The sequence below is a fragment of the Zalophus californianus genome, chromosome 1 (genome assembly GCF_009762305.2).
Source record: "Zalophus californianus isolate mZalCal1 chromosome 1, mZalCal1.pri.v2, whole genome shotgun sequence".
Classification (NCBI taxonomy): Eukaryota; Metazoa; Chordata; class Mammalia; order Carnivora; family Otariidae; genus Zalophus; species Zalophus californianus.
The window spans coordinates 3115072-3142728 of NC_045595.1; the positions used below are offsets into that span (position 1 = coordinate 3115072).

General features: G+C 58.3%; 2 protein-coding genes across 4 annotated transcripts; both read left to right on the forward strand.

Moving 5' to 3' along the window:
- The first annotated feature begins 2140 nt into the window (after positions 1-2140).
- On the forward strand, positions 2141-15743 carry YJU2 (YJU2 splicing factor homolog). 3 transcript variants are annotated; one of them, XM_027584405.2, is made up of 8 exons: positions 2141-2250; positions 3961-4061; positions 5481-5625; positions 7793-7927; positions 9973-10154; positions 10809-10932; positions 13427-13580; positions 13770-15743. In XM_027584405.2, the coding sequence occupies exons 1-8, from the start codon at positions 2227-2229 to the stop codon at positions 13880-13882; spliced, it is 978 nt and encodes a 325-aa protein (XP_027440206.1). In that variant the 5' UTR covers positions 2141-2226; the 3' UTR covers positions 13883-15743. The 3 variants fall into 3 exon arrangements, with proteins under 3 accessions (XP_027440206.1, XP_027440207.1, XP_027440208.1); XM_027584406.2 differs by lacking the exon at positions 2141-2250 and adding an exon at positions 2541-2882; XM_027584407.2 differs by lacking the exon at positions 2141-2250 and adding an exon at positions 2905-3239.
- A 5487-nt stretch (positions 15744-21230) lies between these two features.
- On the forward strand, positions 21231-27602 carry SHD (Src homology 2 domain containing transforming protein D). Its single transcript, XM_027584404.2, has 6 exons — positions 21231-21867; positions 23442-23547; positions 23626-23814; positions 24810-24933; positions 26146-26265; positions 27337-27602. Exons 1-6 carry the CDS (start codon positions 21571-21573, stop codon positions 27521-27523), a joined length of 1023 nt encoding a protein of 340 aa, XP_027440205.1. The 5' UTR covers positions 21231-21570; the 3' UTR covers positions 27524-27602.
- The last annotated feature ends 55 nt before the right edge of the window (positions 27603-27657 follow it).

Below are 27657 nucleotides of genomic sequence, written 5' to 3' on the forward strand. Positions count from 1 at the left end.
GCCGAGCAGGGAGCCCGATGCGGGGCTCGATCCCAGGACCCTGGGACCATGACCTGAGCCGAAGGCAGACGCTCAACGACTGAGCCACCCAGGCGCCTGTGACTTTGCCTTTCTGAGCCTGTTTGTCAATCTGTGAAATGGGGATGCACTTCTCCCTTAGGCCACAGTACGGGGCTCTGGGAACTATGAACTTCTGATGTGTTTTATTGTTTAACTAAAAAAAGATTGTTGCTGGAATCAGGATTCCTCCTCCTTTCATTTTTTAAAAAGATTTTATTTATTTGAGAGAGTGAGAACAAGCTGGGGGGTTGCAGAGGGAGAAGCAGGCTCCCCGCTGAGCGGGGAGCCCGATGCGGGGCTCGATCCCAGGACCCTGGGACCATGACCTGAGCAGAAGGTAGACGCTTGAAGACTGAGCCACGCAGGCGCCCCTCCTCCTCCTTTCAGTAGACCCAGATGAGACCCAGAGAGGAGAGGGTGAAGCGGGACACCCACAGCGAATCCCCACTCCCATGGATCCCTGGGGTCAGGGCTGGACCAGAGGAGGAGCCTGGGGCTGGGGAGAGGGCTCTGCCTGGGACGGGGTGAGGGGTGAAATCCATTCAGCTCAGCAGTTCAGTTCACCTACCTCCTGAAAAGCTGCCTGGGGGTGAGCCCCACTATGGGTAGATGCAAATAGGGTATGAGTTTGGGAAGATTTCTCTGGCGAGAGGGCGGGGGGTGGGGGGTGCAAAGCCACCAGGACTGAAGGTGGGAGAAAAATCCATGGGCTTCTCTGTGAATTTCACTCGGGTCTAAAGTCAAAGGTCACCTTCTCCGAGAAGCCTTTCCTCACCACCTCACGTATGGCCAGCAGTCATGGCCCCCCAAAACATAGCCGCCCCGTAATCCCCAGAATGTGGGAATACAGTCCTTTACATGGCAAAAGGGACTTTGCGGATGTGATTAAATTAAGGATCATGAAGATCCTTAATTCAAAGATTCAGGATCCTGTATTAAGTGAACGGATGTCCCGGCGGGTTATCCTGGATGGTTCAGGTGGCCTAATGACAAGGGTCAGAGGGAGGTAGGGAAGGTGATGCGCGGACAGAAGCAGAGGCCGGAGTGGATACCAGGCCACGAGCTGGGGCGTGCAGGCGGACTCCGGAAGCTGGGAAGGCCGAGGAAACAATTCTGCCCTGGAGCCCCCTCCCATCCACTTTAGACTTCTCTCCCCTCCACCCTGAGAGAGAGAGAGAGAGAGAAAGAGAGATAGAACACACAGGAGGGGAAGGACAGAGGGAGAGGGAGAATTCCAAGAGGCTCCACACTGACGCAGGGCTCGATATCACCGCCCTGAGATCATGATCTGAGCTGAGATCGAGTCCGATGCCTAACCAACTGAGCCACCCGGGTGCCCCAACTTTAGACTCCTGATCTCCAAACCATAGGATAATAAACGTGTGTGGTTTTAGGACAGCGAGCCTGCGGTAACCACGCAGCAGCCACAGGAAGCTCACACACCCTCTCAGGTGCCCCTTCTCTCCACTGTCCCAACACTGCTCTGTTGCACCAGGTGGGTTTGGGAGCTGGTGTGCATGTGCAGGGCAGGTGCGTGCGGGAGCTGGTGCATGCATGTGCAGGGCAGGTGGGTGCGGGAGGGGATGCGTGCATATGTGAAGGGCAGGTGGGTGCGGGAGCTGGTCTATGAGTCTCTGCCCGGGACTCCAGGTAAACTTGGGGAAGGGCGTCCAGGCTGCTCTGTGGACATGAGCCCGTGGGAGCTGTCCCCGGTCCCCTGGTGCGCGCTAGGGACACAGGAACACGTGTGGCTTCCCGCAGCCCAGCACACAGAGTAAGCGCTCAACGCCGACCTCCGTGTTCGCTCCAGAAAGGAGTGAAGAGCAGGGAACGTAGCGAGCAGCGGCCACTGCGCGTCACGATGGAATTTTCGTGAGCTCCTGCTCACCTCTAGGGGGCGCAGAACCTCCCCGGAACTTCAAATCAGCCGACCTCCGGAACCTTTGCCATCAACTAGCGAGGGTATAACTCGGAAGGGAAGGTAGACGGATTCGGCCCTTGACAGACGGGGACCAAAGCCAATGAAAAGGGGACCTGCGTATCCTCCAACCAATAACAGAATGGAGGAAGTGACGCTAGCGGAAATACAAGGGACGGTCAGCGGAGTTCGGCAAACACCGAGCCTAAGCATTCTTCTCGTGCTTGTGAGAGAAGTAGGAGGCAAAGATGTCGGAGCGAAAAGTTTTAAACGTAAGTATTTGGTGACTAGGGCTTTCTAGCCGGGGCGGGACACCTCGGAGCTCCGGCCTCGGTGGGTTTCCTATGCTCTCCTATTGGAACCTTTTTCTTTTCTCCAACGGCCTTCCGCGGGGCGGGGCTTTCAGAAACCTCCCAATCAACTTCCGTAGCCTTCGGGGCGGGGCTTAACATGGTTGCTCCATTTCTTCGCCTTATTGGTTGTGCCGAAGGGAGTTAGCCAGTCACGTCCCTTGGGGGCGGGTCCGCCTTGGCAGTATTGCCGTTCGCTCCTCCTCCAGGCGCGTGGCTCCGTGAGGCCCCCGGCCCCCCCGGGGGTCCGGGGGTTCGCGTCCCTGGGGGGGCTTCGGCTTTGCTCTGCTCTTCCGCTCCGCTGGCAGGGGACAGCCGCCTCGGCTTCTCCCGACTCTGGTGGAAAACCGGTGGGGGGGGCTCAAAAGGCAGGATGAGGCCCCTGAGTTCCGAGTCCGCGTCCGCACCCCCCCGGGAGGGGTGTGTGCTCCGTGTCGGGGAGTGAGCTCCCCGGCCTGGGAGTGTGTAAGCCCAGGATGTAAGGCCAAGAGCCCAGGTTTCCACGGGCGGGCCGATGCCACTCCCTGCGGCCTCGCGCTCTGATCTTTTTAGCAGTTAGGTATCCACCCCCGGCGTCTTCACAGTCCAGGGCAGGTGCCGGACTCTGTGTCCACGAAAGGCCTTCTGTCCTGACGATCCAGCGGGAGCCCTCTGTCCTCTTCATTTCCTGGTGCATACTGCGCCAGCGCCCTGCTCATCAGATTGTGGAGGCGGACGGGTTCCCTCCGTTCAGATGAGGACAGCGAGGCCCAGGGAGATAGCCAGGGAGAGCAGGGCTTGGACCCAGGGCCCTGGCCACCGGACCACGCAGCTTCCCCCAGAGCCGTGTCCCCGTCGGGACTCAGTTTCCTCCTCTGTGACGTGGGCACATCACGTTCTGCCTCGTAGAGGCTCTGCAAGCATTCTGTGAGGCAAGGGCTATAAAGTGTTCCGTGTAGCAGCGCCCGGCACCTAGTAGGTGCTCAGAATATTTTCTGATTATCCAGTGAAGCTGTTTTCCATGATCCACACCTGCCTTGCGCATATCTCCCAGCTCAGACTCCTGTGCAGGAGCAGTGCATACAGCAGGCCCGAGGCTGCCGTCCCGGCTGGCTTCGCGGGTTGGACCTTGGCTGGCATCCGGGAACTGGAATCTCGGGATGGTTCCCTTGCTTACACTCTTTGTACAAACAACATGGGTTATGCTGAGCACCGGCCGTCCTTCCGGGGTCTAGAATGTTGGAAGCTGCGAGGCAGAGGGGCCGGGTGACCATCCCTCAGTGAAAGCGCTGGGCTCCCTGTGTGCTTCTCTGGGAGACACTATCTCACATGTGTGGTCCTATTTCCTCACTGGGGTAATTAACACGTCTGGTGTGATTCCACGGGGAGAAGACTCTGGAAGCTTGTGCCTGGTCTCCCCGGACCCCTTCCCACACACCTTTTCCCTTTGCTGATGTGTCCCTGTGTCCTTTTGCCGTAGTAAGTGGTAGCCGTAAGTACGAGTGTATGCTGAGTCCTAGGAGCCCTCCCACCAAGTCATCAGACCACAGGGTGGTCCTGGGGACCTGCGTACAGCTCCTCAGAGCTCCTCCCTCTTCTCCTGGCCTGCTCCTGTGCCCGAAACAGCTCCCCTGACACTTTCACTTCCCACAGAAATACTACCCGCCTGACTTTGACCCATCAAAGATCCCCAAACTCAAGCTTCCCAAAGATCGGCAGTATGTGGTGCGGTTGATGGCTCCCTTCAACATGAGGTGAGTGCCCCCCCCGTGTAACTCCCCACGTGGCCCCTCACGTGGCCCCCCACATAAGTCCTGGCAGACAGACCCGGTGCCTGACACCCCCATAGAGTGGCTCATCCCTGGTACTCAGACCAGGTCCCCAGTGCCGGCTCAGACATCGACTCAGTGAGCACGGGACTATGCCAACCCTCACTTTCCTCACAGATCGGGATTAACCCCCTGACTCAAGAGCTCCCGGCCAGTATCTGCCTTGAGATCTTTTTTTTTTTTTTTAAGATTTTATTTATTTGACAGAGAGAGACACAGCGAGAGAGGGAACACAAGCAGGGGGAGTGGGAGAGGGAGAAGCAGGCTTCCCGCGGAGCGGGGAGCCCGATGCAGGGCTCGATCCCAGGACCCTGGGATCACGACCCGAGCCGAAGGCAGACACTTAACGACTGAGCCACCCAGGTGCCCCTGCCTTGAGATCTTGATCGTAGGTAATAAGTATGAGTGCAGAGATGGGACCTTGTGTACTAATTCACCGCCTCCAGCAGCCACACTTCTTCATACCCCAGGACCTTTGCACAGGCTGTTCCTTCTGCCTGGAACATTCTTCCTTCTGCTCTCACTTGGCCAGCTCTTCTTCACCCCTCAGGTCTTGGCTTAAATCTCACCCTCTCAGGGGCACCTGGCTGGCTCAGTTGGTAGACCCTCTTGATCTCAGGGTCGTGAGTTCAAGCGCCACGTTAGGTGTAGAGATTAATTTTTTAGAAAATAAAAAGCTTTAAAAATATATATTTCAAAAAACTTTTTTCCATAAAATCTTAAAAAAACCTCACTGCCTCAGAGAGGCCCTCATGACCCACTGCCTGACCCCTTCCATGATTCCCTCTCCCTCACCATCCCCAGATCTTGCCCTTTGTACTGCTTCACAATTACTGTGTCTTAACCGATTTTGAGCCTCATGCTTTTTCACATTTTAGCAAATTGAAGTCGGATTCACCCGATCATCAGACACCTTGTTCTCTGAAACTCATTGTGTTTTTGCATCTCATTGGTCTGTTTCTCTCCTTCATCCATTTATTTTTAAAACGCAGCAATCCTTTCAGGCACCTGCTGTGTGTCAGGGCCTAGGCGGGGCAGGGAGGGCGCTCTGGGGACCAAGGTGCCCCACAAGCTCCAGCCAGGCTGCTGCAAGCGTGTGACAGGCGAGTCTCAGCAGGTCTGGGCCACCTGGACGCTTCCCCGGAAGGGGGCCCCGGGGTCAAGGCCCAGGCACGTAGTAAGAAGAGCGTGCCAGGTGGGGGGAGTCTGAGGCAGGCTGCCTCGGGAATGGGGGAGCTCCCTGTCCCGTGAGGTATGCCAGCAGCCATCTGCCAGAATGCCAGTGTCCCACCAATGGGCACCAGGGTGCCGTGCTGCCCTGAGTCCCTCTGTCCTGCCCCACAGGTGCAAGACGTGCGGAGAATACATCTACAAGGGCAAGAAGTTCAATGCGCGCAAGGAGACGGTGCAGAACGAGGCCTACCTGGGCCTGCCCATCTTCCGCTTCTACATCAAGTGCACACGGTGCCTGGCAGAGATCACCTTCAAGGTAGACACCAGCCCAGCAGGGCTGGTCCTTCCCCCCGGGGGCTCCCCGTGCCTAGCCTCTCCCTCCACGGAGCTCCTGTTTCACTCTGTCCCCAGGAGACAGACTTGTTCCCGGCAGCATTATGTACAAAGGCCCAGATGTTCCGTGACACGGGATTCAGGGAACAGACGGCACCATGACGTGGCGTGTAACCGGTCACGGTCACAACTGTGTTGAGAATTTGGGGGAACGGCCGAGGACCTTATGTTCTGTTGGAGTTTCTTCTTACCAAATGCTCTTCCCTTTAATAAAAAAAAGTACATTGGTACTTTTGGGTATACTATGGGTATAAAATTTATACTATGGGTATAAAAAAAGTACATTGAAAGAATTACGTATTTTGATTACTTTTTTTTTTTAAGATTATTTATTTGAGAGAGAGCGAGCACGTGTGCACACAGGCTGCGGGGGAGGGGCAGAGGGAGAGAGACTCTCAAGCAGACTCCCCACTGACCGCGAGCCCAACATGGGGCTCGATCTCACCACCTGGAGATCATGACCTGAGCTGAAGTCAAGAGTCGGATGCTCAACCGACTGCACCACCCGGGTGCCCCTATTTGGAGTACTTTTTAAACAACAGCTGTAGTGAGATATGATTCAGATATCATGCAATTCACCTTTTACAGTGTATGATCCGGTGGTGGTTAGTGTATTCACGGGGGACTAAACTGACCCCGTGCCCAATTCCAGGAAATTTTCATCACCCCCAAAATGAGCCCCATAACCGTTAGCAGTCGGTTGCCATTGTACCTGCCCCCGCCCTGGGAGCCACCCGTCTGCTCTCCGTCTGGGGGCCTGCCCGTTGCAGATGGTTTCTGTGAGTGGCGCCACGCGCTCTGTCCTTGCGTTTGTGTCCTGGTGTGGTTCCGGGGTCCCCCACACCGTGGTGTGTGACGGGGCCCCTTCCACTTCACGCTCAATCACGCTCCAGCGCAGGAACATACCACGTTGTGCGCAGCCATCTGCCTCCTGATGGACACTTGGGTCATTTCCAGAAAATGATCTTTCTACCTGAATTGTAATGATATGTTTAGATGTTTACGAATACATACGAATTTTTTCAAGACTAGAGGAAAGTGGTATAAGTTGGCCTTTCTGGTGAAGAACTTCGGGTGATTAAGTAGCTGGGGTTACACGCTTGGGTCACGGATCCCCACGCGCATGCGCGCGTGGTAGAAACAGAGCTCAAACGGAGCTGCGGGGCCGGCGCCGGAAATCCACCTGCCGCTCCCCCTGCCCAGCCAGCCCCGTGCCTGGAAACAGTCCTTCTGGACACACGGCAAAGCCGCAGAGCCGGCACAGAGGGTCGCGCCGGCCCCTCGCCCGCTTCCCCTCCTGCCCGCATCCTCCACGCCCGCAGTGCCTCTGTCTCTCTTGCAGTAAGAAACCGACCCGAATGTCACCGTCAGCCACGTTCCACATACAACGTGGGTTTCCGTGTTTTCCCTGATGCCGTCTTTCTGTTCCAGGGTCTCATCCAGGATGCCAGCTTATATTTCCCCTCTCCATTCTAGAAATGCATGTAGGAGCATGCCGTGTATGTACTTGATATGTGATTTATAAGTATGGAAAGTCGTGAACAGATGCGCACATGAGCGCGCACACGTGCACACACGCTCAGAGCAGACAGGAAGGCAGGGCACGTGCAAAGGCCCAGAGACTCATATTCGCGGAGGGTGGCAGCAGGCAGGTGCAGAGGGGCCTGAAGATCCATGCTGTGGAATTTGGCATTTTGTGAAAGGACGGGAACACTAGAAAGTAGTATTCGACCCAGGCATTAAGAAAAGGGGGGGCGCCTGGGGGGCGCAGTGGTGGAGTGTCCGACTCTTGGTTTCAGCTCAGGTCCTGATCTCAGGGTTGTGAGATCGAGCCCCGTGTCAGGCTCCGTGTCGGGCTCGGCACTCAGCAGGGAGTCTGAGATTCTCTCTCTCTCCTCCTCTGGCCCTCCAGCTCAGGCTCGCTCTCTCTCTAAAATAAATAAATCTTAAACAAGAAAAAAAAAAAAAAGACAAGGAAAGGCATGAGCAGGAGTGAGGCCCGGGGAGGCGCTCTCCCAGGCTGCTGGCTGCCGGCTAGCAGGAGCTCTGGATGCCCAGGGACACGGGATTGACGTCTGCCCGTTCTCCAGACAGACCCCGAGAACACAGACTACACCATGGAGCACGGAGCCACACGGAACTTCCAGGCGGAGAAGCTCCTGGAGGAGGAGGAGAAGCGGATGCAGAAGGAGCGGGAGGACGAGGAGCTGAACAACCCCATGAAGGTGAGCCGGGCGCTGCCCGTGTGCGCCTCTTCCTGCCTCGGCCCCCGGGCGGGGCGGTGGGGTGGGCAGAGCTCCAAGGTGGCCCCGGGAGCCCTGCCTCCTGGTCATGCACCCTGCGTAGCCCTGGGAGTGCGCACGCAAGGACCTCACTCCTGCAGTCAGGTCGTTACGTTGGGTCACGGTCGGACTCAGGAAAGGGAGGTTGTCCGACGGGCCAGATCTCTCAGCGGAGCCCTTCATCTGGGTCTGGAGGACATTAGCCATGTGAAGGGGCGGGCCTGCAGGGGGGGCCCGCATGGCAGGGAGCAGTGGGCGTCCCCGTCAACAGCCAGCAAGAAAGCGGGGACCTCAGTCCCACAGCCACAAGGAACAGAATTCCGCCAGCAGTCCGAGCGAGGCTGGGCCTTGGATGAGACCACCGGCTCCTGATTTCAGCCTGTGGAAGCCTTATCGGAGAACCCAGCCGCACTGCGCCGGGCTCCTGACCCACACCAGCCAGCGGACAGCGAGGTCCCTGTGGTGTTAAGCCATTGAGCTGGTGGCAGATTGTCATGCAGCCAGAGGAAATGAGTATCAGGAGGCAGGAAGTTGGACTTGAGAATGCAAGGTGTTTCCTGCGGCTGGCTGCCCCTCAGTTTGCAAAGAAGATGCCCGTGACCAATGGCTGTGAAGACTAGAAGTATGGAAGGAAACAGTCTCTTTAATGTTTCCTGGCTGTGTGACCTTGGGCAGGGCACTTGGCCTCTCTGTGCCTCAGCATCCCTGTGTGTCAAATGGGATTGAAGACCGGCCGCAGAGGTTGTGGTGGGGCTTAAGTGAGTTTGTACATGTGAAACTCTGGGGATGGGGCCCGGCACATAGGCAGGAATCCCTGAGTGTTGAAACTCTGATTGGTCTTCTTCAAACAAATCATCATCTTCCGCTGGCCTCTTCCATTGGACCTGATGCGGGACGTTCCGCAGTGAGCGGAGCGGCAGGCAGGGAAGAAGGCTCCGCGGAGGCGGCGTGTGCCCAGAGCCGCCTGAGCGGTCATGTCCATCGTGGACCGCCCACATGGCCACAGGGGCTTACGGCCTAATTAGTTACCCCAAAACCGCAACTTACCAAACACCTCTCATCCTCCAGTTTCTGGGGGTCAGGAGGCCCAGGGAGCTGAGCTGGGTGTTCAGGCCTGGGGTCTCTCAGGAGGGCCTAAGTCAAGCTGCAGGCCAGGCCGCATCTTGTGAAGGCTCAGCTGGCCATGTCCCTGCCACGGGGCCCTCTGCACCCCGCACGACATGGCGCCGACCTCCCCAGAGCCAGTGATCCAGAGGAGCAGGGAGGAAGCCTTTTAGGACCCGCTCTCAGAGTGACACACTGTCATCCCATCACACTCCGCTCGCTGGACTTGGTCACAGAGTCCAGCCTGCACTCACGGGAAGGAGCATGAAGCTCTGCTTTTTCAGGGGAGGAGCATCAAAGAATTGGGGGACTCATATTCAAAACGTCGGGACTGCTGCTTCCCTCTGTACGGGGTCTCAGCCCAGAAGCGGCTGACGCAGGCTTCCCACCCACGCCTCAGACACCCGGGCTGGCCTGGTTCCTCTGCACTGTTGCAGAGATGAAACAGGCTTACGCTAGGCAACGTGTCAGCCTGGGGCCTGGCATGTAACAATTGTCGTTTTTAATCTTTGTTACTATTATTTTTTTTAAGTAGCTGCACACCCGACGTGGGGCTCGAACTCACGACCGGGAGGTCAAGAGTCGCACGTTCCCTTAACAGCCAGCCAGGCCCCTCATCTGTGTTTTTACCTTTAATTCATGAAGGTACCCGGCTGCACATCCAACCACGGGGCCTCAGGAGGCCACTCCCCGTCCCCAGGCCTGGGTGCTCTGAGCTGGGAAATGGGTGCAGCAGGGGGACCGGGCAGGAGGCCCCTGAGCAGGTGCTGTGGGTGCAGGCAGGCGTGGGGGCTCCTCCCCTGGCAGCTGCTGCCCTCCGTAACCCCAGCAGCTGCACGGAGGGGCGGCGGCCCCGCACGCTCAGCCTGGGTCCTGCCCGCCAGGTGCTGGAGAACCGGACCAAGGACTCGAAGCTGGAGATGGAGGTTCTGGAGAACCTGCAGGAGCTCAAGGACCTGAACCAGCGGCAGGCCCACGTGGACTTCGAGGCCATGCTGCGGCAGCACCGGCTGTCGGAGGAGCAGCGGCAGAAGCAGGAGCAGGAGGAGGAGGAGCGGGAGACGGCGTGAGTGGGCCGCGTGGGGCCGGGCGGGGGTCCCAGGCGTTCGAGCCACCTCACAGCCTTTGCTCAGGCCTCCGCCTGGAACACCCTCCTTCCAGATCTTCTGTGGCTCCTTCAAGTGTCCCTCCTGCAGGAGGCCTTCCCCACGCCCCCCCCCCCATCTCACTTTCTCCCATGGCACCTGTGTCGTGGTCACCGACGTCACTCCCTAGGTTTGATGATTCACCCAGGCCTGCTGCGTTCACACTTTCTGCACGGCACTGACCACCCTGCTTCACCCATCTCCTGGTTCATTGCCTCTCTCCTTCCCTCCCTCCTCCAGAATCTGGACAGGGGCTTGTTTGGCTTCTGCGTTCCCGGGGCCTGGAACAGGGCCAGGCGCATAGTAGGTGCGCGGCAGGTGGGCGGGGTGGCGAATGGCGCCCAGCCGGGAGAGGAGTCTGCATGTGGGGAGCTCCAGGCGTGGCCCCGCCCGGGTCACCCAGCCGGGGTCCCAGCTGAGGCGGGCTGGTGCCATCAGCCAGCCCTTAGCCCCACAGCCCTCTGTGGGCAGAGAGGATTGCAAGGAGTTTGGATACTCCTCCCTGCCCCGCTCACTGCTGTCAGGAGGGGTGGTGAGCTGAGCAGGGCATCGCAGGTGCACGTGCCATCCCACAGGGCCTTGGTGGAGGAGGCGCGCAAACGCCGGCTGCTGGAGGACTCCGATTCAGAGGAGGACGTGCCTGCTCCCGCTGCACCGCGGCTGGCCCTCCGGCCCAAGCCCACCGCCATCCTGGATGAGGTGAGTGCGCCCCCCCCCCCCCACACCCAGTGCTCTCAGGGCAGCAGAGACGGGGAGCCTGGCCCTGCCGGAGACCACCTGTGAGTCAGCGGGCCCGGCCGCATGCCGGGACAACCTTGTCTCCGAAGGCGGTGGCAGGCGTGCAGGGCTGCGGTTTACCGACCTCTGCTCAGCCGCTGAGACGAGCAGACCCCCAAACTTGGAGACTTCGGAACACAGATGTGTATCTCCCGGTCCCCGTAACAGCCCTGGGGTGACCGCCAGGACTTGGCAGGCAGTGCTGCTCCCAGCGCTCAGGGACCCAGGCTCTTTCCAGCTTCTCCGTCTGCTCTCTCCTGGAGCGTCGGTCCCAGCTCTAGGGTCACAGCTTCCAGCCGGGGTGGGGGTGAGAGGGGTACCCACCAGGGCCCCGCAGCTCAGCATCAGAGGCAGCCCGACTAGTGAGCCGCAGGGGACCTGGGGGCTGCGGCAGAGGGAGGGAGGAGGACTTGGCGGGTGGACTTCACAGCACGGCGTCTCGTCCATCCCCCGTGGTCAGGGCCACGCTGGTGTGTTGATCGACGTCAGGGGCTAAGGCGGGAAATGCTAAGGAGTAGTCACCCCATACGCATTTTATTTTAACTCAGACGTCTTCGTGGTCTGTGCTAGCTAGATGCAGGTTCAGCCACTGGGTAAGACCCAGAGTCCCGCGGTCTCGACTGCACGGAGGTTACTTTTCTGTTGAAAAGTTGTGCACAGCCACCCCGAACGGCGATGGGCCCCAGGCAGCATCCTGCTCGGGCCTCTGCTGGCCTGGGGGGCTGCCCTCCCTGCAGGGTGTCTCAGTACCACCTTCACATCCTAGCCCGGGGCGAGGGCCGGGCAGGGGAGAAGGACGCTCAGGGCCGCTGTACCCTCGGTCCCACACATCCTGCTGCACACATTCCACTGGTCAGAGCCGAGTCACCTGAGCACATCCTGCTGCAAGGGAGGATGGGAAATGTAGTCTTTCTGGGGCGCAGCCATGTTCCCGTGAGGCTCCCAGGACTGTCAGCAGAGAGAATGGCCCTGGGGGACGTGCACGCCCATCCCTTACTCTCCCACACAGAATCAGAATGTTTTCTTTGAGTTTCTGTCCCCTGGTGACAGGTCTCACACTGTCTTTCTTGCATAAACCGCCCCCAGAATTGTCTAAAATTTCCTTTTTTTGCTTTCACGTGGAACAAGAGATTGGATCCACTGTGAAAGCAATCTGTTTCTTTGCTGCCCCCCCCCCCCCGCCCAATCTGTTCCAGGTGTCTTCCTTGCACCTAGTTTGATGACAGACTTTTTGTTTAGTTTTGCACAATACGGCTCTGCCGAGACTTCCCAAACCCTCACTGTGACGTTTACGGGAGCCCGTCCCCTTCCGTGCCTGTGGTGCCTGTGTCCGTGTCCGTGGTTTCATTTAGTGGCAGCGTGTGCATCTGGTGGACACGGGCTTGGGGAGGGGGCTCACTAGGGCTAACGCTGGGGGCCGCGTGAGTGGGCTCAGAAAGCTGTGGCTAGGATCGCTGGCCCCTCTCCGCACCCCACTGGACCACATCTGCCCCGGGGCAGCACTCGCGGGGTCCCGGCTCCAGCCGAACCAGCCCCTTGCATGTGCCAAGCCCAGTCCGCCTCCTGGAGCATTGTCCTTCACGTCTCCGCTTGTTAAGTCCTCCTCCTGCTGAAGTCAGCCCACAGCCCCCTCTCTGAGGAGACCTGTCCTGACTGCCCTGTCGACTGGCCGCGCTTCCCTCGTGCTGTCACACCACACTGGTGTCTGTCTTCGTGTCACACCATTTGTCGGGACAGACTTTGTCCTGTTGATCTGTTTGCTTGTCCATCCTCCCTCCTCCCTCGGACGGTGGGCCCCAGGAAGGCCGCACCCTGTCCATCATGCCCCCGTGGCTCCAGCTCCTAGCTCAGACAGGACCTCCTGAATCCGGGGGGTTCTCGTTCCTCTGTTTGAACATAAAACATAAAAGGGGTCCTCTCCTGTCCGGTTGAAGGGCTGGAGGTGGGGCTGAGTCCCTCTCTGCCTTCCCCTCACTAGTCCCCAAAGTGGGGGCCTCCGTTTCTCTTCATTCCCTCAAACGCATTGGGAGAGCACCTTCGTGCCAAGAGGTGTTCGTGGCACTATGGACCCAGTCATGAACATGACAGGAACCCCCAGCATAGATGAGGGGGTACGTACGAAGGCAGTGGAGGGCACTGGGGGCATGGACATGCGGCACTCACTCGATCACTTGAGGCTGAATTGGAAGGAAAGGTTTCCCAGAGGAGCTGATACTTGGGTTGGGTATTGAAGGGTGGGGAGGAGTTCACCAAATGCTTTAGAGGAAAGGGGGCATTGCAGGTGTTGGGAATGGCACGGGTAAATGCACGGAGGGGAGAAGGCGTGGTGTGACTGCAGGAAGTGTTAAGTGCAGGGAGGCTGGAGAAGGTGGCGTTTGGGCCAGTTCACCCACTCATGTCCCCCCCTCACTCCCAGGCCCCAAAAGCCAAGAGGAAGGCGGAGAGCTGGGAACGGAGTGTTGGCACCCTTGGCAGCAGGCCCCAGCTGTCAGGCCTAGTCGTGGTGAAGAGAACAGACCTGGGTTGCAGCACCCAGCAGGGCCTGGCACCGCCGCCACCCACCACCCAGGGTAGGTGCCCTGGGGTCCTGGGACCGGGGTGCAGCGCCTCAAGCGGCCGCCACCAGGTGGCAGCAGCGCCCCCAGTGTGGCCTTGCAGCTTGGGGGAGCCATCTTGAGTGGTGGGGAGAGGGGGCGGTGCGCCCTGAACCAGGGCTGTGGGGTTGAGGCCGCGGAGCCTAGCTCTCGCCTCCCACCCAGGCCCCATGCAGAGCCGGAAGCCGGCTGAGCCTGCGCCCTGGACGCCCGGTGCCTCCTCCCTGAGCCAGCTGGGGGCCTATTCAGACAGCGAGGACAGCAGCGGCAGCAACTGAGACCCCAGGCCCTTCCCCGGGTCAAGGTCCCGTGTCCGGCGTCAGCTGGTGGTGGGGGCAGGATGCCTCGGCACCACCCGGAGCCGCGCATGACCGGACAAACCCCGACGTCCTCTGCGGCGGCAGGGCCAGCGAGGGGTTCGGCCGAGGGACTCGGTTCCTCCTGTCCCCCCACCTGCCGGCCCTCGGGGACCGCGGGGTCCCCAGCTCACGCTGCCGCCCTCCCGGCCCTCTGTTTGGGGCTGCGGCATCCCCGGAACGGCGCTCGGCTCCCGGCAGGCCTCGTGGTCCTCCCTTTGACAGCCGCGAGGGCTCGGCTGTGTTTGGGGGGGCACGCGGGAGAACGCACCCACCCCTTACTAGCGCTGCCCCTTCTGGCCACAAAACCCGCAAGCCAATGAAAGGAACCGCTGTCTGGGCTGGGCCCCTGTTCCGCCGGCTTCTGGGGGCGGGGGGGGGGGGAGGGGGAGGCCACAGAACCACACAGTGTGGCCAATCTGGCCTCTGGTTCTCACAAGCTGTGAGATGGGAAAGGCTCGTTGATTAGTGGGTGTTTGGGGAGAATTTGTTATGTGGCAGTAGATCACCAGTACGTCACTGGTCACGTGCCCAGGAAATCGATTCCGAAGCTCACGTTCTTTCAAGGTTGCCGGATTTCAACTCCGGTATAATTCCCTCCCACTTCAGAGTTTTCCAGTTGAAGGTCTTGTGTTCCCGCCAGACTCCTTCAGCACCTGACCTGCAGCTCTGCTCCCGTGCGCCCCACCCCGGGGTCGCCAGCCTCAGCCCTCCCCTCTCTCTCTCTCTCTCTCTCTCTCTCTCTCTCTCTCTCTCTCTGTCTCTCTCTCAGGCACATTCACATTTGTTTGGCATTTGGTAATGAGGCCTTGTGCTTCTTGCTATCAGAGTTTGGGAGATGAGAAGCCCCCACTTTGGGGATCCACTTTCCTGCCATGATTTCTGTGCTTAAGTATGACTGGAAGAAGCGAGCTGGGATCCAGCCAGGCCCCCAGGTCCTCACCTCGCAGCTCCCGGCCGTGAAGACAGGCCCCGGGGTCCTGGTTCTGAAACACTGACAGTGGAGGGGCTGCAAATCGGTGCCCCATGCTGGGGGGGGGGGGCGGCGGGTAGCGTGCCGCGGCCTCTTTTCCCCAAGGTCAGGGTCAGTGTCGCGCACGGTGCCTGCGATGAGCCTGCTCAGACGGTTGGCCAGAGGAAAGCATCCAGCCGAAGAAGCGCTTGTGGAAGAGATGGGGCGTGGGGCCCCCGGTTCACTCTGATTCATTCTCGCAGACCGTTTCCTGAGCTCCTGTCGCTTGTCGCCGTGTGTGCGTGCCACCTGTCACTGTTCTTTACTAAAGATTATGAACTCCATTCCAAAACACAGATTAGCAAGCTACGGTTGGTGGACCAGAGCCGGCCCACAGCCTAGTTTGTGAGCAAAGTTTTGTCGGCACAGCGACAGGCCCGTTTGCGTGCGGGTAACGTGTGGCCGCTGCGCTCTGCAGTGGCAGAGCCAACGGGTTCACCGTCGGGTCCCTGGTAGAGAAAGGTTGCCAGCCCCCGTCTGGGTCGCCCAGCTCTGCTCTTCCTGGTCCTCACGGCCTCCAGGGGAAGGTGCCGACACCCCCTCACCCCAACCTGCGCTCTCCTCAGTGTGGCACAGGGGATGAAGTACACGGGATCCACTTCGTGAGGTAACAGCAGACGTTCGAGAAGTCCTTGCCGCTTGCCTGACCTGTGCTGAGCTTGTGCGGATTCACTCGTTTGAGTTTCCTGAAGCAAGTTGCTTGCTAAAAAAAAAAAAAGTATATAATTTATATGCGAGATACATGTTAAAATAAAATATGTATAAAATTTATATGTGTAATACATATTATAAAATTTATAATGTATATAATATAGTTGATATAGGTTATATATAAGATGTATGAGTTACACATATATAATACATATTTATTATACATTATTTTATTTTATCGAGCACCTACTTTGTGCCCAGATCTGTTTTAGGCACTGGGGCTACAACACTGAAGGAAAACATACGACCATAATACCCTAAAGAAAAGAAAAAAAACACATGGTTCCCCCTCATAGTGGTGGCGTTCTGTTCGGAAGATGGGGCAGAAGATCGTGAATGTATCTAAAAGCAATAATAAGCTATGAAGTGAAGCAAACATACACTGGAGGCAGTGATTGCTCTGGATGAAAACAGCAGGGTGAGGTGGTTGGGAGGGGCGCCATCGTGAGGTGTGTGTCTTGCCCACCACCCCCAGTATTAGCTACCCCTGCATAACGAGATCTCTCAGAAGTTCCCAGCGGCAAACAGGAGTCTGGGTGCAGCCTTGCTGGGTTCTCTGCCTCAGGGTCTTGAAGCTTACCTTGAGACATGGGCCAGGGCTGTGGTCTCATCTGAAGGCCTGTCTGGGGCCGGATCCACTTCCAAGCTTGCTCACTTGTCTGTTGGCAGTTCCTCATGGGCTCTGAGCCAGAGGCCGCCCTCAGCTGCTGGCCTACGTGGCCCTCTGAAGGCTGGCTTCCTAAAGCCAGCACGACGGGAGTCTTCGAGAAGTGGCATTCTGTCACCTTTGCCATGTCCCCCTGGTTGGAAGCAAGCCACAGGTCTGGCCACATTCAAAGGAAAGGGGTTACACGTGGCTGTGACCACCAGCAGGTCAGGGTCACTGGAGGGCAGCAGAGGGTCTACCTGCCAGACCCCCGCCTCCTGGTCAACCGTGAGCTCTGCGAGGGTAGTTGTGTGATGAGTGTAGCCCCAGCATCTGAGACCATCCAGGCACTTAGTGGGAACTAAGTGGAACTCACTGGAACGCTTAATCTTATCTCCCTGCAGGCTTTTATGCTTCATTCTCCCATCCTATGACCTGGGAGCCATTCTGCTCTTGGCCCCAGTTCCCGGTGGGGGTTCCAGGGGTCTAGCGAGTGAGCAGAGGGGTAGAGACACATCAGGGTCTCTCGTGTGTGTTGTGTGTGTGTGTGCGCACGCGTGCGCGCGCGTGCATGCTGATCCTCCAGGGCCTCCACCCCCCTACTCTTCCCCTCATCCCCGGGCCCCCTCCCACTCTCTGGAGCCTGCCTTCCCCCAATCACTGCTGGCAGCCCCCATTTCCCACCACCCCCGGCACGCTCCATGTCTGTCATCCTGGGGAGCTGTCAGGCCTCATCCAGAATCTCCTCCATCAGTCCCCCTGGGGGCCGCCACACAGCAGAGGGACTTGTGGGGGTGGCCTGCCCTCCTGCTAGAGCCCACTTGGCCTGAGCCTGGGCTTCACAGAGACAGGGGCCACTGCCCCATTTCCCAGGCTCTAACTGCGTGACAGGCTCTGCACCAAGCTCCCTCTACACCAAAACCTGCCGCTCACTCCCTCGGGTACATGTCGTGTTACTGCCCGATTTTACAGAGGCGGGAAGCTCCTTGGCCAAGGTCTCAGAGTGAGTGAGGGACAGGACCTGGTTTGCCACCGCAAGGCTTTAATGACCAAACTCCACTGCAACTCTTGCCGACAGAGCCTCCAAGGGCTGGGCTGGGCCTCTCCCATCAGATTGGGCACTCATGACAACAGAGCTATCTCTCCTCCATCAGACTAGGTGTCCTTGAAGGCTGGACCATGCCTGCCCTATCAGACAGGGACTCCTAAGGATAGGCTCTTGTCTCCTCCATTAGACTAGGGGCACCTAAAAGGAGGGCCATGTCTCGAATCAGACTGGAAACCCCTGAAATCAGAGCCATGCCTCCTCCATCAGATTGAATGCTTCAGTGGGTAGAATCATGCCTCCCCTATCAGACTGGGAGCCTATTGAGGCATATACTTATCTCCTCCATCAGACTGAGGCTTCTGAGGTCAAGACCATGCCTCTCCCATCAAACTGCGAGTTTTAAAAGGCACGGGTGTGTCTAGGAGCTTTTTAGAGCAGAGACTGTCTCTCCTATCAGAGTAGGAGCTCCTAGCACAGGGCTATGTCTCCTCCATCAGATTAGAGTATTTAGGCCCCACCATGAGCCGTCCCTTCTTATCCTGGTGCCTTGGCTCCCATCCCCCCTCCAGACTGGCTGTTCCATGAGACAAGGATGAGGGGACAGAGAAGGCAGGCACAGCACCCCCCCAGGGACCCCAACTGGCTCCTCTTAAGGTCCCACTTACCTAAAGCATATATTGAGCACCTACTATGTGCCATGCAACAGAATATTATTGGGCCATAAAGGGAGTGCACGCACGCACGCACACACACACACACACACACACACACACACACGGATGGACCTTGGAAACACAATGCTCAGTGAGAGAACCAGACACAAAAAGCCACATAGAGTGTGATTCCATTTATGTGAAAGGTCCAGAACAGGCCCACCCAGAGAGACAGAAAGTGGATTAGAGGTACCAGGTGTGGGAGAAGTGGGAAGAATAGAGAGTGCCCATAGGAGTGGGGTTTCTTGTTGGGGTGATGAAAATGTTCTGAAATGAGTGGTGATGGTTGCATGATCTTGTGAACATTCTCAAACTGAAATGCACACTTCAAGTGGGTAAATTGTTGGGCATGTGAATTGTATCTCAAAAACAAAAAACAAAAAACAAAAAAACCAACAACAACAAAAGATGCTCCAAACAGCGCCCAGAAGCACTCAGTAGAGGTCAGCTGTTCTTCTCCCATCTCAGAGACGGGAAAACAGCCCAGGTCACCACCCAAGATCAGGAGAGCTGGGTTTCTGGAAACTGAGCCGCACTCAGGAGACGGCCCTCATACACTGCCTCCCGGACTACGGGGGTTGGAGGGAGGGCGGAAGCCTCAGCCTAGGACCCCTAGACCACCCCACCTGCTCGCCTTCGTCCGTGCAGTGCCCACCCTCCGCTGCCCATCAACATGCAGAAACCCGAGTTCCTGAGGTTCTTCAAGGGCACACAGCAAGGTCGCCAGCCCCCTAGCCTGACTCTCCTCATCCACCATCTCCCGCTCCTCGCTCCTCCCGGAACCCTTTGACGGCTCCTCTCCTTAGGGCGGGGTGGGGGTGGGGTGGGGGTGGGGGGGGTGGGGGAGGGCGGGCAGCCCCAGGAGAAGCCAGCTCAAAAGCCCAGGAAAGTCAAACGCCGTTTGATTCTGCCTCCAGGGCCTCTAATTGCTATTCCTGACACACGCTGTAATTAGAAGGCCCCTTTCAAATATTTATACCTCAGACGTCCCGTATTTATCTGACAGGGAGAGGGCTCAGATTTGATGAGATCTGTCAACAGCTCATCCCCGAGCCGGGAATTGCCTTGCGGCTGACAGAAAACAGGACAATTACCCGCCGTGCTCCCTGGCAGTCCCCAGGGACGCTGTCTTGTCGCTGATCAGAGGGGGTGGGGTGGGGGGGCGTGGAGGCAGTGCAGGAGGAGGACCGAGTTCAACAGGTTCATGTGGGCGACACGGCCAAAGCTGGGGAGAGGACACATGGAAGCCCCTGCTGCGGTGAGGGGCTTTGCCCGCTCAGCTCCGCACCTCAGTGTCGTCGCCTGGAAAATGGGGCTAACAGTGGGGCAGAGGCAGAGAAACGCTGACCCCATGAAGACACTCTAGTGGGTCTCCAGTGCCACCCCAGCCAGGCCACATCAGGACATGCAAGCAGACATGAGCTGTGGGGTGGCTCTGAGCAAGTCCTCCCCATCTCTGTGCCTCAGTTTCCCCATGGGAAAAAATAACAGCCTTCCGGCGATCCCGCCTTGAGCTCTCTGGGGGTTTCCTGTTAGAACCCCTGTTAGAAACCAGGAAAGCAAATCACAGACAGCATAGACATGGCCCCGACGCACTGTTCTTCCCCAGGTGCATTTTCGCACCAGTGTCAGCTCTGACTTCTGTCTAGGTTTCCCTCCCCTCCAAGCCACAGGCACAAGCCCACCCTGGGGGTCAGGGGGTGGGGGTGGGGGTGGGGCACTGGGAGAGGGGAATCTGCAGCCCCATTCTTCCCGATCACCCCTCTCTTACTTCAGTATTAGGGGGAGCTGAACAAGCCCCCTTAGGATGAAAGAAAAACCGTGTTTGCTCTGGAATTGGCAAGCACACCTCTTTGCTTCCCTTACCCCAAACCTCTTAGTGTCCTCGCCCCCAGACAGCTGCAGCGCCAACAGGCAACCAGGCCAGGCGAAACCCCTCTCATTTCTGTCCCCCCTCCCTGCCTCCATCCCCAGAAGCCACAAAGGGACAGATGCTGAGGACGCTCCAGGCACTGATACCATCTCCCTTCCCAAGGCCAGCTGCCCCAGCCCCCTTCCCCCATGCTGCAATTAGTCCCCTGGTTGGGGGGGGGGGGTATTGCAGAGAAGAGTCCTCTTGGGAAGGGGACGCCAGACCTCCCTCCCTCCCGTTGCCTCCCCGCTTCCTTCAGCTGCATCAACATCAATTTTAGCCAGTGACCTCTGGAACAATCTGCTGGTCAGTTGCGCCGCCAGATACTGGTTCAATTTCAACCCTCAACAGTGGTCGCTCTCACCCCATCTGCTGGTCAGTTTCACCCCTCTCGCGGTCACATCCAGACCCCCATTTCCCGGCCAATTTCCACCTCGCCTCCCTCTCTCCCCGCTGCTCCCCGCCTCTGCACCTCTCGCTCTCCTGAGCAAGGTCAGCCCTGTCCGCTCCCACCTCCCGCGCGCCTCGCGCGCTCCTGCCAGCCGTGGTCCTCCGGGTCAGTGTCCAGCTGCCGCGGCCTCGGCCCCGCGCCTCCCGCCCCGCAGCCCCCTCCCTCGGCGTGCAGCGCCTCCCCTCCCTTCCCAGAGCAGCTGAAGGTCTCAGTCACCTCCGAGGGGGTTGCAGGGGGAGCGGAGGGGGCGGGGGAAGCCGCGGAGGGGGAGGCGGGGAAGCCTTGACGTCGCAGCCCGGGACGCGGCCGGGGGCCGGTAGGGGCTGGGGCGTCCGCCTGCGCGCCCCCTCCCCAAAGTCCCACCTCCCGGCCGCGGCGGGGAAAGTCTCCCAAAGCGTGAAGGGGGATTGGAGGAGGTTTTATTTCCCTTTGTGCCGGTGGCTGGGGCCGGATCGAGGCGGCCGGGCCGGGGGGCTGCGGGACCCGGGTTCCCCCCGGAGCGGAGGGGAGCGCAACAAAGGAGGTGCCGCGCGGAGGTCACCGTCCCCGCGGCCCAACTTTGCGCGCGGCGCCCGCGCCCGCGCCCCGGGGGAGCCCGCCCGCTGCGCTGAGGACCCAGGCGTCCGGGCTGAGCCGGGGTTGGGGGCGCCCGCGGGCGGCGCTTTCCCCGACTCCCGGCCCAGCAGAAGGGAATCCCCGAGCTTCCCGGAGGCGGCGGGCGGCAGAGCCGCTCACGGGGACCGCGCTTCCCGCGGAAACTCCGCGCGCTTCCGCGGGTGCCCCTCGCCCTGGCCCGGCCACCCGGCGCTCGGCGTTCAGGGCCCTGCGGGGCGCCCCCGTCCCCCGCCGTCCTTGAGGAGCCGGGCTAAGGTGGACTTTTGCTCTCCTTCCTCCTCTTCCTCCCTCCGTCTCCTTCTTTTCTCTTTTCACCGCCTTCTGAGCCCAGCCAAGGGACACACCTGATCTTTTTCCCCTCCCCCCCTTCCTCCTCTTTCTCCTCCTCCCCCTCCCTCCTGCCCCCCCTTCTCCCTGGGGACTCTGCGGAGAAAGGGGGCCGGGAAGGGGGCATGTGGGTCCCCCTCTGACAGTGGCCAGGTTTGGCGCGACACACGCACAGATGGCCAAGTGGCTGCGGGACTACCTGAGCTTTGGCGGTCGGAGGCCCCCTCCGCAGCCGCCCACCCCCGACTACACGGAGAGCGACATCCTGAGGGCCTACCGCGAGCAGAAGAGTCTGGACTTCGAGGACCCCTATGAGGACTCAGACGGCCGCCTGGAGGCCGACCCCGCCGGCCCCGGGGACTCCAAGGGCCTCGGAGACGCCAAGTACGACTCTCCCAAGCACCGGCTCATCAAGGTGGAGGCAGCAGCCATGGCCAGAGCCAAGGGCTTGCTGGGCAGCCCCGGGGAAGAGGTGCGTGGCTAAGTCCCAGACTTTGGGTGGCCCCAGGAGACTGGGTGGGGAGGGCCAGGCTGGGCTCCCTGGACATCGGGGAACCTCGTTGAATGGGGCAGGCGGGAGCACCATGCAGACACTCCCCAATCCCCCACCTGCTTAGTGGAGTCTGATTTCTGTCCCTTTCCAGGGCTCAGCACTGGTTGCCCCACTATCTCTCTGGCCCTGCTTTGTCCCCCGGTCCCCTGCTCCCTGCTCCCCACCTCTGATCCCCTCCCCTCAGCTTCCCCAAACAGATCAGAGTGAGTCACTCCCCTAGCAAGCCTTGGAACCCCCACCACTGTGCCCCTCCTCTGTCACGATTCCCATTTCACAGAAGTGGAAGCCAAGGCTCACGGAAGAGAAGCAACTGGCCAAAGGTCACAATGGCCCTGGCTTGTTAGAACTTGACCCAGAGCTGCCCCCAATGCCCATGCCTTTTCCAGTATTTTTCCCAGATGATCAGGAAGTCGACCCCAAACCCTCCGTGGAGACAGAGAAGGATTTGAGGAGGCTGTGTTGGGCAGTGATTAAGAGCACAAACGAAGTGTGTGACCCTTAGCAAGGCACTTAATCCTCTCTGTGCCTTGGTTTCCTGATCTGTAAAATGGGGCTAATGTACTTACTGGGTGTTGGGATGACAAGGAAACATGTGAAGTATTTAGAACAGCGCCTGCCGCTGATAAACATTACAATTAATTTTTTAAAGATTTTATTTATTTGACAGGGAGAAATGGCGAGAGAGGGAACACAAGAGGGAGAAGCAGACCTCCCACGTAGCAGGGAGCCCAGTGCAGGGCTCCATCTCAGGACCCTGGGATCATGACCTGAGCCGAAGGCAGTTGCTTAATGACTGAGCTACCCAGGCGCCCCTTTATTTTATTTTTTTTAAAGATTTATTTATTTGAAAGAGAGAGAATGAGAGAGAGAGAGAGAGAAAGGGAGAGCACATGAGAGGGGGGAGGGTCAGAGGGAGAAGCAGACTCCCCGCTGAGCGGGGAGCCCGATGTGGGACTCGATCCCTGGACCCCAGGATCATGACCTGAGCCGAAGGCAGTCGCTTAACCAACTGAGCCACCCAGGCGCCCCTATTTTTTATTTTTTTAAAGATTTTATTTGTTTGTTTGAAATAGAGAACGTGAGGACAAGCGGGGTGCAGGAGAGAGGCAGAGGGAGAGGGAGAAGCAGGCTCCCCACCGAGCAGGGAGCCCAACACGGGGCTCGATCCCAGGACCCTGGGATCATGGCCTGAGCCAAAAGCAGATGCTTAACCTACTGAGCCACCCAGGCGCCCTGACATTAAAATTACTGAAGGAGGGAGGTGGGGCTGTGCGTCAGGGAGGCAGAGAGCCAGGGAAGCTGACATCTGTACGCAAACCCTGGTGGGTGGGAGAGAGGACCCCCTACCCCGGGGGACAATGAGCTTCGTGGAGGGGAAGAGTTACGTGACCCAGAGAGGTGCACCATCACCCAGGAGGGGGGGTCTCTGGCTGGGCTTGGTCCCCCCCACCCCAGCCCTTGCCACTCCTTTACTTCTCTACTTCTTTCTCCAGCTGGAACTCGACACAGAGTATTCAGACCCCTTTGATGCCCAGCCTCACCCACCACCTTCAGATGATGGTTACATGGAGCCCTATGATGCCCAGCGGGCCGTGAGCGGTGAGTGAGCGGAGCTTGTGGGAAGGGGACCGGGTGCCCGGTGGGTGTGGGAGCTGACCAGTGTTCTTGGCCCCCCAGAACTGCCATGCAAGGGGGTGCAGCTGTATGACACTCCCTATGAGGAGCAGGACCAAGAGCCAGGAGATGGGGCCCCTTCTGGGAGGAGACCTCGCCAGAGCCGGCTGCCTCAGGAAGACGAGCGGCCTGCGGATGAGTATGACCAGCCCTGGGAGTGGAAGAAAGACCACATCTCCAAGGCGTTTGCAGGTGCCCCTCCGACCCAGGCCTTGACCGTCCCCCGGCCCTGAATGTCCATGTCCTTCGGTTTCCTGCTCTGGTCATATCCTCTGATTCAACTTATAAAATAGACCCTTATCACCTGCCACTCTGGTAGTTTATTCATTCTCACTAAAGTGTGAATGGCTGATAATCGTAAATTTCTCTTCCTAGGAGAACTTGTATCTTCCTCGAGGAGAGAAACTTCTTTAGGGCACCTGTAGTGCTCGCTGTAATATAGGGATAGGCTTTGGCATCAGGTAGACCTGGATTTGTGTCACTTACTTGGAAAACGCGCTTTATCTTTTAGTCTCGGTTCCCTTACCCATCAAATGGGGCTCCTTATAGCAGCTACAGAACAGGGAGCGTGTAAACTGGGTGCTAGAAAGTGCTCACACGGAGCTGTTGGGGACAGGGTAGCCTTTCTTAGCAACGATCATTAGGTGGGCTTGGGGCCAAGTCCTGAGTTGGGGAAGCATGGATAAGTCTGTGGCCTCTGTTTCCTCTTCTGTAAAAGGGTAACAACACTATGGTCCGCTTTAAGAATAAAATACCTTGGACCAGGAAGAGTTGTGCGAACCCAGCTTGGCCCCAGAAGTTGTACGACTCGGAGGATCACTGGGGCTCAGTGCCTCGCTCTATCTGTCCGTACCTGGGGTGGGGGGGTGGCCTAGCTCTAGGACTTGGCCAGAATCTGCAGAACGACCCACCCATCCCTCTAAGGCATCCCTCGTCCCTCGTGGATCCGGCCCGCCCTCGCCAGCCACCACACTTAGGAGTGACCACACCCCTTTCTTCTGAAGGCTGACCGGTTGCTCCTGGACCAATCCTACCCAGCCCTTAAACCCAGCCCCTCCTGTCTTGGATTCTGATAGGTTTCCCAAACTGGCACCGCCTTCCTGCTGAGAGTGCATTGGCTTACCCCGGTCCCGCCCCTCCCAGGTGGGTTGGACTTAACCCTTTCCTCTCTAACCCTCCCCCTCCAGTGCAGTTTGACAGTCCGGAGTGGGAAAGGACCCCAGGCTCAGCCAAAGAGCTCCGGAGACCCCCATCCAGAAGCCCCCAGCCCGCAGAGCGCGTGGACCCGGCCCTGCCCCTGGAGAAACAGCCGTGAGTGGGGAAGCTGACGTTGGAGGAGCCGGGTTGAATCCCTCTCCGTCCCGTACCAGCTGCAGACTCCACTCCTCGGACTGGGGGGCTGGGGGAAGTATGACTCATTTATTCACTTCATTCCTTTCTTCAACTAATCTTCACTGGGTGCCAGAGCCTGCCTGTGTCAGACACCTGGCCCAGGTACAAAGCAGAATCACATGGTGTCTCATTCCTCTGGCATCAGATTCTGGGTTCTAATCTCTGCTCTACATCTCTTGGCTGTGTAGCTTTGGGCAAGTCACTTAACCTCTCTGAACCTAGGGCTCAAAACCCCCAAGATGGTGCCCAGCTCAGAGTAAAAGGGGATGTCCTCCGTTCACTTGGATGACGCTCATGAGCCTGAGGGTACAGAGCAATCATCCGCATCCCAGCGGATCTGGGGATGGAGCTAAGAGGAGCAGAGTTTTGAGGGGGTCCCAACTTTGGGCTGGAGTGAGGTGCACCAGCTGGGAGGTTCTGGGCCTTCTCTGTGTCTCTCCAGCCTAGCAGTTCCTCCAGGAACTCCCTAAAAGCCCACTGAGCCCAGCCCAATGAGGTGGGGAGCTAGATATTTCCTTTCAACCCCTCCAGTCCAAAAGATACCATGGTGTGTTTATCACAGTTACTCCCAAACCCCTTAGGGGGGCCGTACAGAACTTACTGACGAACACTGAGGCACGGGGGGGAGATGTTTCCTCTCTATTCAGTTTTCTTTCAATACAAAACCCGCGAAGTCTGTTTGGCGCTCCTGTGTGTGTGAGACCTTGCTCGCAAATGCTAACCTCTCTCGGAGTACATTCAGTACAAATATTAAGTAAATGATGGAACAGGTGGGTGGGGACACGGGTTGCGGCCAATCTCTAGAAAGCCAGACGCAAGTGACTCAACTTGAGGGATTAGGGAAGGGGAAATAGGACCTTGGGCACCTAACCTAGGGAGGCTGTAAGGATCAAGGTCAGGTGTATCTATTGAACTGGAGGGAGCAGTTCCACGTGGACCTGGGTTCAGCTGCCTTGCAGGGAAAAACCGTGTCTGCCTGAAAACCAGGCTCCCCTTGAGAAACCCAGGGGACTTGTTCTCACTTGTTTGCCTGGAGCTCACAAGTCCTGGAAAGGGCTGTGCCTGCACCAGCCCCCAGGGGGTGTTGGCAGGGGGATTGCCCTTTATGAGACATCTGCCCCCACCCCCTAGGTGGTTTCACGGCCCACTGAGCCGGGCAGATGCCGAGAACCTCCTGTCTCTCTGCAAGGCAGGCAGCTACCTCGTGCGGCTCAGCGAGACCAGTCCCCAAGACTGCTCCCTATCCCTCAGGTGAGGCCCCAGCCCCCTGAAGGGACCGAGGCTCACAGGACTACCTGCCTTGGGCTTTCGCTTTCGGGTTAATTCCGTGGGAGCAGAAGGTGGCACCAGCGGGCGGGGCTTCCAGGGCTGCCCAGCAAAGCTTTCGGAACCGTGGAGGGGACTTCTGGGACCAGTGGGCCAGAGGGTGTGGCTTCCAGGGAGGCCGTAGGCAGGGTTCCAACGAAGAGTGAGCCCCCTGTCACCGGAGGTATGCAAGAAGGCGGAGTGGAAGCCATCCAGTAGACCTAGGATGTGGGTGAGGTGGGGACCTAGATTATTTCCTTTAAACTCCTCCAGTCCTAAAGTTGAAGTGTCTCTCGGGGCCAGAATCTCTGAGTGGCCCTGTAGGCATTTGAGTTTGAGATCCTGATTCTACGTGCTTCTCTGCCTAAGATTCTAAATGTGTCTGATTATAACAAGCTCCAAAATTCGACTGGGCATCTGACTGTGAGATTCCTGAAAGGGCAACATTGAAGAGGGCTTGGAGAATTGCCTTTAAAGCCTGCCTCTGCCACTTTATAGCTGTGTTACCTTAGCTAAATTCCTCAACCTCTCTGGGCCTTGCTTTTCTCATCTATGAAATGAAGATACAAACAGCACCTACGTCATGGTAATGTTGCCATGATTAAATCACACACACACACACACTCTCACACACACACTCACACACACACTCTCTCTCTCACACACACACACACTCACACACTCACACACACACACAGGAATTGTTGAGCCCAGTGTCCCGGCAACAGGAAGTGTTTCATTCATATTAGTGATGATAAGATCATTCCCAGGTTCAATGTCATTCAACTTACCAGAGATGGAAGCAAGGAAAGGGACCCCAGCCTTTAGAGCGGACAGGCGGGCAAGGCATCCCTGCCAATGGGGAACAAGCCCAGAGCTTGGCACCCAAGTGGCCATTTAGCAGAAATATTTGGGAATGCCAGCCACCAGCTTCTGGGGGCCACGGGGGGGTGCTTTAGGGTTGGAGAGCATGAGCAGGTCTGGGGTGCTCAAGGCACTCTGACGCCTGTCCCCCAGGAGCAGCCAGAGCTTCCTACACCTGAAGTTCGCACGGACCCGAGAGAACCAGTTCGTGCTGGGTCAGCACAGCGGCCCCTTCACCAGCGTGCCGGAGCTGGTCCTCCATTACAGCTCCCGGCCGCTGCCTGTGCAGGGCGCTGAGCATCTGGCCCTGCTGTACCCGGTGGTCATGCAGACCCCCTGACCCCAGCACCTTCAGCCCCTGCCCTGCACTGGGCCGGCCCAGAATCACTGGCTGCAAACGCTCCAAGTCTTTCCAGAGACTCACCACCCCTCCAGGCCCTTGGTCTTCATCAGAGCTGCCTTCTTGGCCCTCTC